This window comes from Plectropomus leopardus, chromosome 17, assembly GCF_026936395.1.
Source record: "Plectropomus leopardus strain MGB_pleo_1.0 chromosome 17, ASM2693639v1, whole genome shotgun sequence".
NCBI classification, from domain to species: Eukaryota; Metazoa; Chordata; class Actinopteri; order Perciformes; family Serranidae; genus Plectropomus; species Plectropomus leopardus.
Window position 1 is genome coordinate 15,933,342 of NC_142192.1, and position 12,230 is coordinate 15,945,571.

Consider the following 12,230-nt stretch of genomic DNA (forward strand, 5'->3'; position numbering starts at 1 on the left):
CTGCTTATACTTGTGGAAAACACCTGAACACCAGAATAAATACACACATTTACACTGACATTGTTTCAACATATTTTCTCACCCTGCATTTTAATACTGCTCCAAAGAACTAATGACTGGTTTATTTAAAAAGAAAACACATCCTACCATTCATAAAATGAAACCCAGTCCCCAATATAGTCCAAGTCCACATTTAAAAACAAAGTTATATCCCAAATACCTCTGTATACTGCATCACTCCTTGATGGATGACATGCCGAACACTCCTGAGCATCAGGTTCTCCACCTGCAGCAGCCACTTCTCTACCATACCCTAAAATTATATGGTAACAGTCCAACACCCTTCATATGTTCAGCAGTTATTGTCCAATAAAGTCAAACTTGTAAACAAAACAGAAATATAAGAATATAATATAGGTATGATATATATATATATATATATATATATATATATATAAACACTGTCAGTTGTATACCTTGGCCTGAGCTGGATAAATCTTTTCTGTGAAGGTCACAGTCTCCTTCTCAGAGCTGATCATGCCAACGATCTCCATGTTGTCAGTGAACTCCAGTTTTGCGATGCCCTCAAAGCACTTCTTCAGGTGGGGCTGTACACACAGTGGGTCTTTGGTCTGTGACAGAATCTCCAGCAGCTCGTCATTGGACAGGAAGAAGAACCTAGGAATATGATGAGGATGAACAGGAGATGCTAGACAAAACAATCACTTGTATGCTTTGTAAATGTAGGTGAAATTAAAATAACCTCCTTGGTAAGTAGATTTTTAATCTGGTGTACGGACATAAATTAAATAGTCCAAACTAGAAAAGTGCACTCAGTAGTTTGCAGAATTTTGCCAGGTGACTTACCAATGGTACTTAGGATAGAAGCATAAATTTCAAGGAAAATTAATCTGCAGATACTCTAATTCAAAGTAAGACTAACTTACTCACCCTCCCGGCCATAGAGGAGTAAAGAATCAGAAGTCAATGACAGTATAAAACAGTCAAACAGGATTTTTAACAAATGAGAATCACCACAACTATGAGAGCTCCTTGAGCACACAGACATACCGTGGACACAAAATATTTGGCTGATTGGTTCAGTAGTTCACGAGACGAGCTGCAGACAGACGGAAACACACCCACATACACTCACACCTAGCAGAGATAATTGTTACAATGTCGAGTTGAAACCTTGGGAAATAGAGCCTCTTTTTTTCCAGGTAGGTATTGAGGCCTTTTTGAATGTCATCTAGGAAAACATTCGACTCCTGTAGCCGTTTCAGCATGTTTGGCTGCCCTGTAGCCACCAGCACACGTGTATCCTTAACCTAGACCAGTGAAATCACAAAAAAACCCAAGATGAAGCAAAGTGCATGACACTCAGCTTTCTGGAAAAACACAAAACAGAAATTTGCGTTTTACGAGGACCTCACCGCCCCAGCAATGATGTCCTTCCAGTAGCTGTCCACAATGGCGAACTTGCGTCCCTCCTCAGGCATCTGGGCAATGATGTCCTCCGAGCTGAAGATGGGTTCAAGGTAAAGCCAAGTAGCTTGACATTTTAACATGGAATCTAGGATGTCCTGCATATTCAGCAGCTTGTCTTCCCATTGCTAGGTAGGAGAGTATTGGCAAGAATTACACATCTATAGCACAATCAAAGCAACAACAAGCTATCGTCGTGTCTCATAGTTGTAGCACTTCCTTAGTATTATGTCCAACATCATACTCAAGAAATAAATGATTAGAAACCAGCAAACCCGCCGAAAATTTGATAACAGTTTAAATTTGATATAATACTCAGAAATGGTAGTCTAAACAAAATCATATAAAAGCAAGTACAAAAACATAGACTTGGATTCACAAAATTACTGTTATCCTGTATTCCTAAAACAGTTTGTTCCCAGCCTATTATGGTAATTTTATGCCAAAGTCACATCCACTGGTGTATAGAGTGGCACAGCTGAGGTTGTGTTTATGCAGAACAGGCAATTTAGTTACTTGTTCTGGCATGAAATTGTGCTTTCATTTCCATCTGCTCAGGCCACCTCTTATCGCAACACAAGAGTTACATTTTCAGCTTTAGTTGGCAGTGGTGAACACACAGACTTCCAAAATCACACAAAGTGATTTCATGTATTTTGGCTCTTTGACTTTTATATACAGGTCTTTAAGTTTAAAGGGGACTAAGAGTGACACATCTTACCTTACATTCAGTCTCTATTGGCTTAATGAAGGGCGAACCTCGTATGGTCTGCGTCTTAATAATGTGGTCATCAAGGATCACTTGAATGTCATCTACTGCTGACACAATATTAGTGCCCTATGGGGAAGCATTAAGTATATTTACAACAGGTCGATATAAACTTTCTGCAAGAAAATTCATGGGCAGTTTGCGTTAAAGCTACAGTTGGTAACTTTTAGAAAAAACGACTTTTTGTCATATTTGATGAAACTGTCACTATATCCTGATAGTACATGAAATGAAACCAATATGTCAATTTCATTCAACATCCAAGATGCAATTCTTTAGCAAGTTTTTCTTCTGATTCTTTAGAATAAGTTACAATAGCAATCTGCCATGTCAATTGTGAAGTATGTGATTGTATATGTTTGTCATACTGTATCTCGGTATGGAGTGAAAGAGAATCGGAGCTCTGCCCATTCATTTTGCATCTTCTCCATGGATTTTTCAAGAGAGTACTCCTTACTAGCTGACGCTCCAATCTCTTCCAACCTAGAGCAATGATAAAACAAAATAAATTTTTTTTAAAAATTTACCATTGTCAGGAATTTCCATAACTGCGTCACTTTTTCCTCACAGGCCTGGTTCCCTCGAAATGAAGTACAGTACAATAATTGGCATGTATTTTGATTTGGTGTGATGTCAGTAAAGCAGCGTTCCCACACATTTTTACCAGTGAATTGCCAAAAATTGTTTCATGATATTTTAGCCCATTTCCATGACTTATTTACGTGATTGAAATAAGTAGGCAGGTCATCTAGGCCTACATCGAGCATGGCTGGGATCTGCCTCTCTCTTGAGTCATGTATTGTATTTGCCATACGAAAGCCATATATTTTTAATCAGGTACTTCCCAGGCATTTGGGGATAAGCAAATTTCACTCGCTCTAGACATTCCTGCATAATACTCTAGTATGTATCACATGACACAAGGGATGTTTCATTGATCAAAGACAAAGCACTAGATTTTATATTAGCAATACTTTGAATGGATTTCATGTAACTTTAGACATGTTTTAGGTTTTTTTTATGAACATATTTCTTAAAATTACCTAAATAATATATATCTAAAACTTTTCCAAATCATTCAGAGGACTAAAAAACATGTCTAGACAAAGTCTAGACATGTTTTTTTTTAATGTCATTACTTTTCCAGGAATTTAATGACCGTGGGAACCCTGGTATTGTGCCTTACTTTTTAGAGAACTTGGAAAGACCCAGATCCAACATGTTGAGCAGTGAGCTGCTCACATCCGGTTTGACAGCAAAGCCCACAATGCTGCTAATCTGCAGACAGACAAAAGTGTCTTAAATTATTCACATTAGCTTCATGGATCACAGGAGACGTAAGACACTTGGTCCTCACAAAGTCAATCTAACACTGGATTACGCTCAGATCTTATGAAAATAAAACAAAAAAACAAAACATTGATTCAGCTGACCGCCTCCCAGTGGCGGTCTTTGATGCCGGGGTTACAGATGGTTGTCAGGATAGGTAGGTGCTGCTTGAACTCGTCTATCTTGCTTTTGAAGCTTTTTGCCACATTACAAGGCCCAGGAAGGTTGGAGAAAGACTTTGTCAGTTTGTGCATAGTCCTCCACATGATGTCCAGCTCATCAGAGATTTTCTCAGCATTCAGGTGAATGAAAGGACCTAGGAGTTAAATGATAAAGGAAGTATACCTATGTGAAAACAGCTGCATGCACTTGCTGGTCGCTATTGGTTGTTATCTATTTAGAGCACCTACCATTCATCCACTCTTCTGATATGCTCTTAAAGTTTAGTGCTGTGGTCCAGAGCTGTTCATATGGCTGTTTGTCAGCTATGAGAGTTTGGAGCACTGGGAACTGGCTCTGTTCTTTCTCCAGCAAAGTCTGCTCATTGTTGATATCCTGTAGAGATGACAGCGGTTTAAACATTTTTCAGTTACCATCTCAAACATGACTTTCACGACAAAGCAGGATCTATGTTTTACTTGAGTATCAAAGCTGTCACATCATTAGGATAACCATTTGTGATATCTTAAACATGTTCTGTATTACCTCTAGTTCAGTGACAGCAGCTTCCAGGTTGGCAGTGATTTGAGAGAGATTTCCCACATTGTTCTTCATCTCCTCCATGTTCATCACTCCCTTCTTCTTAAAGGCCTGTATCTCCTTGTCCACATCCTGCAGCCTCTGATCAAAGACTAATATCCTGAGATAGTCAAATAGAGATACAACAGTTGTAATTTCAGTTATTGGACATGTAGGAAAAGATAACTGAATTCTTAAAGCAGTTCTTGCTGGAGGGATGAGTGTGTGTAACATCACCCACAGGTTTTGGAAGGGATATATTGAAATCTAAATTTGAATTTACTGCACTTCTTGAGGCCAAATTATTCTCATGTGGGAGCAGAGTTGCTGGTTTAAGGCATTCCTTTATTGACTTCTCTTTTCAGACCTGGATATAACCTTTTGGTGGTGAAAACATGAAGCAGACGAGGTACAAAGAAGTAAAGGATGTATGAAGTGTTTATTCAGTAACCTTGTTTGGATATAGTCTTCAGCCTGTTCTCTCATGGTGGCCAGACGAGTTTTGCTTTCTTCAAGTTCGGTCAGGATCTGATTGGGCCACTGGAAAACACGGGAGTTCAGCCTCAAGTCTTCGGCTACAGTAACAAAACAAAACAAAGAAAAAACACACACAAAAACAATCAGATGAAAATCATTACGACATTGCAACGTATGGAGGTCTTAGCTTTAGAGAGAAAGATAATATAACATTTTAAAATGCACGTCAGCTGTGATGCTACTTGTTTACATAACATTTCATTTCTTTCAACAGTTATTGCAAATACCAGGAAAGACGTCACATACAGGTTAGATTGGCAAAGTCCAGGAGGAAGCTGACACGGTATGTTGCCTCATCAATCTCATCTATCAGCTTGTGAATGGTCACATCACTGGTCTTTTTAATGTACTGGTTGAGAGACACCAACTCCTCTGTGGTTTCTGGGGTGCCTCTAACAGTCTCAGTAATCTCCTCATACTTTTGACAGATCCTGGGAAAGAGCAATAGCTTGCAGTTGACACTCACTCTCTCTTCAAATTTAAGTAAACATACAATGATATGCTGTTTAAACTCAACAAGAAAATATATTAGATAATGAATCTATCAGATACTTTCTGCTGTTCAAAATAAAAAAGTCTAAAGAGGTAGAAAGTGTCCACCCACCCCTTGTTAAGCTCTCGGTTCTCCACCACTTCAAACATGATGATCTTGTCTTTCATTCTCTCAGCACGGTCACACAAGTCATCATTCAGATTGCCAGCAAACAGACAAAACATGGACAGGGGCACCGTAATGTGCAGTGAGGCAATCTCCTCCCACAGGTGGTTTATGCTTTCAATTTTCTGAAGATTGAGAAAGAGAACTTTGGCAAAGCAAGTAGACAGACAATGATCAGAGTAGATTTTAGATGGAAAAATGTAATCACCTTTGTAAATCCCTTTAATGAGTGCCTCTCTTTGAGAAAAGCTGAGATCTCCTGCTTTGCTGTGTGGTCCAGTAGAGTGCTATATTTCTGATAGACATTCAAATACCTGAAGAGTGAGATGTAGTATTAGCAGGTACTTTGCACTTGCTGGTACATCAGACTAATTGAGAAACATAAATTTAGTTAGTGTGTCATTACTTCTTTGGTCCTATGGTGTTCTTGTAGAAAATGTCTCTGGCTTTGTTGATTAGTTTTGTAACCAGTGACTCATCAGGATTGACGGTGCGTAGGTACAAGTTTTTGATATCGGGAAAGAGGTTGCATTCCACCTGGCCAAAGAATAAAAGTCACATATTATACATGTATGTTGCATAAAAACAGAAACAGCACTGTGTATTGTGTAATATAAAACCTATGGTGCTATTTATCAATCTAGATTGTTTTAGTGGGAGTTGGAGATATCGGCCGTTCCATTATATTCAAGAGAAGGCAGGCTCTCCAACACTTAGAGATTAAATCAAAACAATATAAATAAGTAACACTACAGGTAAGAGAAAATATATGCATCTTGGATTTTGGGGTGAATTGTCCCTTTAAAGTTTGTAGTACAAAGTGGATACTGTACCCTTGGGAGCTTTTCTGCGCTCTTGATGATTTCCATAAAGGCTCTGTGGATGAGTTCCCAGCATTCCTGAAAGCTCGGACTAAAGTTGATGTGAGGCTCATCCACTTGTAGCTTAACCAGCAGCAACTGAGACTGAACATACTTCATCTCATCAAACACCTTGCCAAAGTCATTGCCATCCTGAAGACCACAGAACATCAGAGGAAAAAAGTCTCACATGAAAGGCAAAAGTAGATTTGGGTGCTTCTCTCACACAATGACAGATTATTTTAATATGTTAAGAAAAAATGGAAATTAAAAAAAATGTCCAAACCTCATATATAGTGAAGAAACTTAACAGGTCCTGTAATGATTCTATGACCAAACTTCGGAGCTGCAATGACATGAGAGCGGCCACACAGCTGAAGAACTCCTGGACACTAACTGGAGCAGCCTGCTCACTGTTGGGTAAAAGGGGCAACCACAGCTCCTTGAAGGTGTCAAAGAGTGATGCGCAGTGAGGCAGCCAGCTGAAAAAAGATGGTCTCAAAAAGATCAGCTCTAAGTATTTGTTTGCATTTAATATAAAAGCTTCAGAAGACCTGAAAGGTCACATGGACAAATACATATACCAATTAATAGCGTTGCAAATTATATCATTATAGGAATATCCAGAAATGTTTATTTAGGTTTAGAAGAGGTTTAAACTAGAATTACAGCCTCACGGTTGTATGCCTTCTTAAGACATTGCATTCACGAGACTGAGATGTAAGCAAGGTCACAGTAACTTTTCCCTTTGACAATGAAAATCTAACTAGTTCATTGCTGAGTCCAAGCAGACATTTGTGCCATCTTTGAATGAACTCTCTTGAGGCATTCTTGAGATACTGTGTTGACGAGAGTGGGGCAGACAGTAGGATGGATAGACAATACGAAAACATTGGGTTATTTTTATTGGAAACTTAATCTTACTGAAATGCATGCCAGGACAGGTGACATAACAGTGGTGGTCATAATTCTTCTCTCTGCTCTAAGCATCATTCACTTCTAAGAGCCTATGATATTATGAATACCTGAAGCACTTTCTGCACAGTTTTCAATTTCAAATCCTACAATATGATGTCTACATAATAAAAGCTCCAGTGACTGCACTACTTAATAGTTATTATATTGTTTTTTTTTATTTCCTGGTTCTTATTACCGTTTGCACAAGCCCATAGAGACACATAATGTCCTCTGTATTGAGCCTAGCTGGCACAGGAGACTGTGACACTGCAATATAATGGTATCTATGCAGGTGCAAATTACAAACATGGAAATAAACAAATTGCAGTGGCTCAAATTTCAAGTCACGCAGCTAGCTATCCTACAGAGCTGCTACATTGTCTAACAGGCTATACAACAAAGGATGCAATGGAATCCTGAAGTGGGACAGTGTGTAAAGCAATCCCCTGAAAGGCAGCCTGACATGGGTCGGACAAAGTGGACAAGGTGGTAACTTGAGACTGTGTCTACAACAGGATTAGCTCTCTTGGTTGTATGCATACTGTCGGCCTATAAACCAGAGAGAGGACACACTACAAGGATTAAGTCTGGACATCGCATTAGGTTCTCCATGAAAGACTGGCTGTTTCATGTCAGTCTGGCAAATTGGCAGTACTCACTTTTGGACCAGCTCATCTCTTGTGGTTTGGCACTGTCTCTGGACAAAGTCTTCGAACTCAGATGGCAGGAGGGGGAGGCTGGTGGAGAATAGGTCCTCCAGTCGAACAAATCTCAAGGATGAGAAGCTGAAACGAGACTTTATTTAATGTTTTATCTATTTTGTTTATACATTTAATACATTACAAAATATATATGTATACAAAGACACTCACACAAATGCATACTTTTAGCTACATAAACTCTGAAACATTTTTATCTAAAGTAAGCAAGAGCTTGTGTAGACAGATAAACAGAATAAATTAAATACAAATAATAAAGGGGCTACAGACTATTACAAAATAAAGAAAAAACAAAAAAAGAAGAATAGGAAAAAAATGGAAAAAAATACATATACCTAACAATTATTTCTTATTCCAGCCATTCAAGAGTGTAATCTTAATACTGTAATCAATAATACTGTATGTAAGTATGAATTCCACAAAACAGCACCTCTGTACCTATTAAAAGGTTTTGTTACATTACTGAGACATAAGCTACAATGATGATGCTCTATTACCAGCTTAGCCAGACATCCTGCAGCAGGACCATTATGTGACTGACAGTAAACAGGTGTTGGCTTTGCCACATGTGGGCCTCCTTGTAACTGCTTGCCCAGGGCACTGGCGTGCGGATCAGTCTCCTGGGAAAGGGTTTGGGGACGCTGAATATGGACAGTCTCCGGCGCTCAGATGGGTCCATTAGGATGTACTCCACTGAAAATGAAAAACATGGAAGACAAAACAGATTTAACACCAAATGTCATTTTCAAGGCAAAGGAGGTAACTCTTCTCTGAGGAAAATATTAGTTAATTAAGGCACCATCAACAGAAATATAGATAGCAACAAACATTAAAAAAGTTGAAGTGGAGTTCTGTGTATATTTTGGTCATACTTTCTAAAAAATGAATGTTGACGTGATACTGGCGTATGCTAAGAATGTCTCAAAAAAGCAATACTTCCATTAAAGATTTACTGACACTTTATTGTTTAATACCTATGCTCTCCTTGAGGCTGAAGCAATAATCTCTTTTGACCTCTTCTTCCAGGTTTGCCCTCAAAATCTGGAGGTGTTTACTACTATCAAAGGCATCGGGAGGCAGCAGGCGCAGGATATTCATCATCTGCAGGTGTGGCTGAGGGGCCAGCACTGAGGTGGGAACACCAGTGGTGATGTAATGTTTATACCTCTGTGTGTGAAAAGTGAGGAGCAGCAATGTGTCAGAAAAAGGACACTCAAAATTCTAATCAGCAACTTAAACGTTCATTTCTGATACTTGCCTCCAGGTCTCTCTCATTAGGTCCTGCCTGCATGACCCTCATATTTTCCTCTTGGCTGTACATGATGTCCAGCTGCTCTTTAGGACTCATAGGCCGGCTGCTGGGAGTGCAAAAGTTTCTCAATCTATGCCTTGGTTGAGGTGAGAGGGAAGCATGAGGGGACGTATCTCTGTGAACACATGAACGAATCAGATCAAATGCCTCAGGAATAAGAAGAACATAAAGGATGAACTGCAGCTGAAATGTGTTGCTTTAAGGGCACACATATTACCTTCTCCTTGGTGTAATTGCTTGTCTCTTTCCAGGTGGGGTGGATGCTAAAATAATGCCTCATTAAGAACAAAAATCCATTCTGAGAAGTTCCCAGAGCAGTGGTCATATTTTAAATTATAATCAGATTTTCAAAACTAAAGAACATTGCAACCTCAGGCTGTTTCAGATAGGCTTCCCTTTGTAACATGGACCAGGGTTTGATTTGAAAGGAACATGAAAGGATACAGGGCCCCGCTGCTTTTGCCAAAGATTGATGGGAAGTGTGTCGTCTGTACTGAAGTTTAATAATCTTCAGGTTCTGGGCCCGGGGACTGTAGTTATTTCCAATAGATTCACTGGGAGTACGATGGTGACGTTGCTCTTTGAAAGGAGCTGCTTGGGTCCAAGAACTGGTCTGGAGGATTGGTGGATAATGACTGTGCCTCATGACGATCTGAGGTAAAATAACAAGTTGAATGTTAAGATGGTGTATAGTATCCAAAGGTTTATGTGTTTACCTTGATATTCTTACTTTATACAGTTCTGATGGTTCTGTGTTACAAGCCATAGGCAAAGGTGGGGGGACTGAATATCCTGTGTTCTGGCTCATATTGTAGATAGAGTCATCCTCCATCTGTAGTTTGAACAAAAATAGTGAAGGTTGCAACCATGAAAATAAAAGAAACAACACAAGCGCAAAGCATCACATTAAAACAATATATCTTATTATTTATCAAGCCTTGTTTATTCAAAAGTTGTACAATGTTCAGTAAAATGTCTATTAATACACACTGTATTTTAATGATATGATAAGTTAAAATATGATAAACAGGCATGCATTTAATTGTTCATTTCAAGCTGATATTAGTGCATACCATTTGCATGCAAAACATACACAAAATAAATAAAGTTTTATACAAGCCCATATTAACTTTCAACATTGTTCAGTAAAACTGAATGTTTAATTTGTGAACTGCAAACCAATATAAAGGCATCTTTAGTGTGAAAATGTAGCCAACAGATAAACTAGGTTAACCTTACCTGCTTTAGCCGATCCATGATGTTCAACTTATTTGACAATGAAAGGGAGAAAAAACACAAAACTTGAATATGCAAAAGACAGGCTCTCCCATTTTTTAAAAATCAGTTTATAACAGGTGAAGACTACACAAACGCTGAAAAACACGGTTGTACCCAACCGTTAATATCACTTACCTTGTATCGGTCGGTCTGTAACGTTATGCCGGCAGGATTTCAGTCATTGCGCGTGGCATTAGCTTAAATATTTTATGTCAAAGTGTCCACCGGCAACAAAAGTTGTCGGCAGAGTTCGGACGCATTAAGCTGATACTTTTCTACTGAACAAATGACACAACCAACATTATATTAAGCGCCTGAGAGTTTGAAAAAACAAAACTGAAACACAGTTGAGCTCACCGGCGAACGTCTCTATGGTAACCTCAGCACCTTGGCTGCGTTTAGCCCAGCAACACAACAGGAGGGAAGGAGGGAGGGGGGGATGAGAAGCGGGAATATTAAAAATATACGAAAATAAATATATACAATAAATGAATTAAATACGGAAATAGTTTTTTTTTTTTTTAAGAATTATGTTAGTATTTTTAAAAACACAAAGAGCTATAAGCATATAGGTTATTTAAAAAAAAAAAAAAGCGAAGGGCTTCGGTCAGGTTTAAATCGGGGAAATGCACATCAACAGGGGAACAAGTCGACACAACATCCTGCAAAACAGCAAAAGGTTCATTGAAACCGTGGTGGGTTTAACATATTGTTGGGCACTGCTTTTCAGTAGGATGGCATTTAGTTAAATTCAATGAAAAGCTGATGGGAAACATATGTTTACGTTGCCAAAGCAAGTGTGAAAGATGTTAACTTTTTATGGTGGGCGTTGACCGAGGCACTACTGTAAAGCCTACAATGAGCCAATGTGTGCAATATGGTCACGACAGAAGCACTACTAGCAATATAAACTACATTTAAAAATTATCCCAGAAAAAAGGGATTTGGGTTTGATTTTTTGGCTTGTCTCACTTAGTTCACCTGAAAGCAGCACCATCCAGTAGTTGCATTCTGCCCTCTGCTGGCAGCCACCGCCCTCCTCAGGTATGGCCGAGTGAGGCCCAGAGGTCATAGGTTTTAAGGTCCAGTGTCAGGGGCCTTTCCCAGCCTCCACCTGCAAAATTTAACCCAGAGACACTTACCAACCAGGAAGACAATAAACATGACCTTAAAGAAAATGACAACGAAGAGACAAAAACAACTCTTAAGAGATGCAAAACAGCTGCAAAGAGACACAATGGGACTAATAAGGACTACCAAAAGGGGTCAAAAAAACACAAAGAGAAATAAAATGACAATAAAGGAATGCAAAGCAACTGCAAAGAGACACTAAATGACTACAAAAGGGGCCACAAACATTTAAACATTATGAACACAAACAAAAAATAACTAGAAAAAGACCAAAACAATTACAAAGAGACACTAAATGAGCACAGAGAGGCTCAAAACCACAGACATGTGTAACAAGTACAAAAAAGACACAAAACAACAACAATAAGAGGCTACATATCTATAAAGTCACCATATCGGAACACCATATCTGCAGAATTTCAATAAATAAGCAAGAGGCACTGCATTTGACTTG

The 12,230-nt window shown here is 38.9% G+C and overlaps 1 protein-coding gene across 1 annotated transcript in view; it reads right to left on the reverse strand.

Moving 5' to 3' along the window:
* dnah3 (dynein axonemal heavy chain 3) overlaps positions 1 to 11,761 on the reverse strand; it is a 30,373-nt gene extending 18,612 nt beyond the window's left edge. Inside the window, exons 1-26 of the mRNA XM_042506434.2 lie at positions 11,627 to 11,761; positions 10,607 to 10,633; positions 10,098 to 10,199; positions 9,812 to 10,019; positions 9,585 to 9,630; positions 9,314 to 9,482; positions 9,030 to 9,222; positions 8,553 to 8,748; positions 7,996 to 8,121; positions 6,666 to 6,861; positions 6,353 to 6,532; positions 5,926 to 6,056; positions 5,728 to 5,833; positions 5,466 to 5,644; positions 5,108 to 5,292; positions 4,776 to 4,899; positions 4,292 to 4,445; positions 3,997 to 4,141; positions 3,691 to 3,902; positions 3,444 to 3,535; positions 2,626 to 2,740; positions 2,210 to 2,326; positions 1,437 to 1,616; positions 1,195 to 1,331; positions 477 to 678; positions 221 to 313 (exon numbers count right to left, since the gene is read on the reverse strand). Coding sequence (XP_042362368.2) covers positions 221 to 313; positions 477 to 678; positions 1,195 to 1,331; positions 1,437 to 1,616; positions 2,210 to 2,326; positions 2,626 to 2,740; positions 3,444 to 3,535; positions 3,691 to 3,902; positions 3,997 to 4,141; positions 4,292 to 4,445; positions 4,776 to 4,899; positions 5,108 to 5,292; positions 5,466 to 5,644; positions 5,728 to 5,833; positions 5,926 to 6,056; positions 6,353 to 6,532; positions 6,666 to 6,861; positions 7,996 to 8,121; positions 8,553 to 8,748; positions 9,030 to 9,222; positions 9,314 to 9,482; positions 9,585 to 9,630; positions 9,812 to 10,019; positions 10,098 to 10,199; positions 10,607 to 10,624 — 3,606 coding nt within the window. The 5' untranslated portion in view covers positions 10,625 to 10,633; positions 11,627 to 11,761. The remainder of the gene's footprint in view (positions 1 to 220; positions 314 to 476; positions 679 to 1,194; positions 1,332 to 1,436; positions 1,617 to 2,209; positions 2,327 to 2,625; positions 2,741 to 3,443; positions 3,536 to 3,690; positions 3,903 to 3,996; positions 4,142 to 4,291; positions 4,446 to 4,775; positions 4,900 to 5,107; positions 5,293 to 5,465; positions 5,645 to 5,727; positions 5,834 to 5,925; positions 6,057 to 6,352; positions 6,533 to 6,665; positions 6,862 to 7,995; positions 8,122 to 8,552; positions 8,749 to 9,029; positions 9,223 to 9,313; positions 9,483 to 9,584; positions 9,631 to 9,811; positions 10,020 to 10,097; positions 10,200 to 10,606; positions 10,634 to 11,626) is intronic.
* Between the last annotated feature and the right edge of the window lie 469 nt (positions 11,762 to 12,230).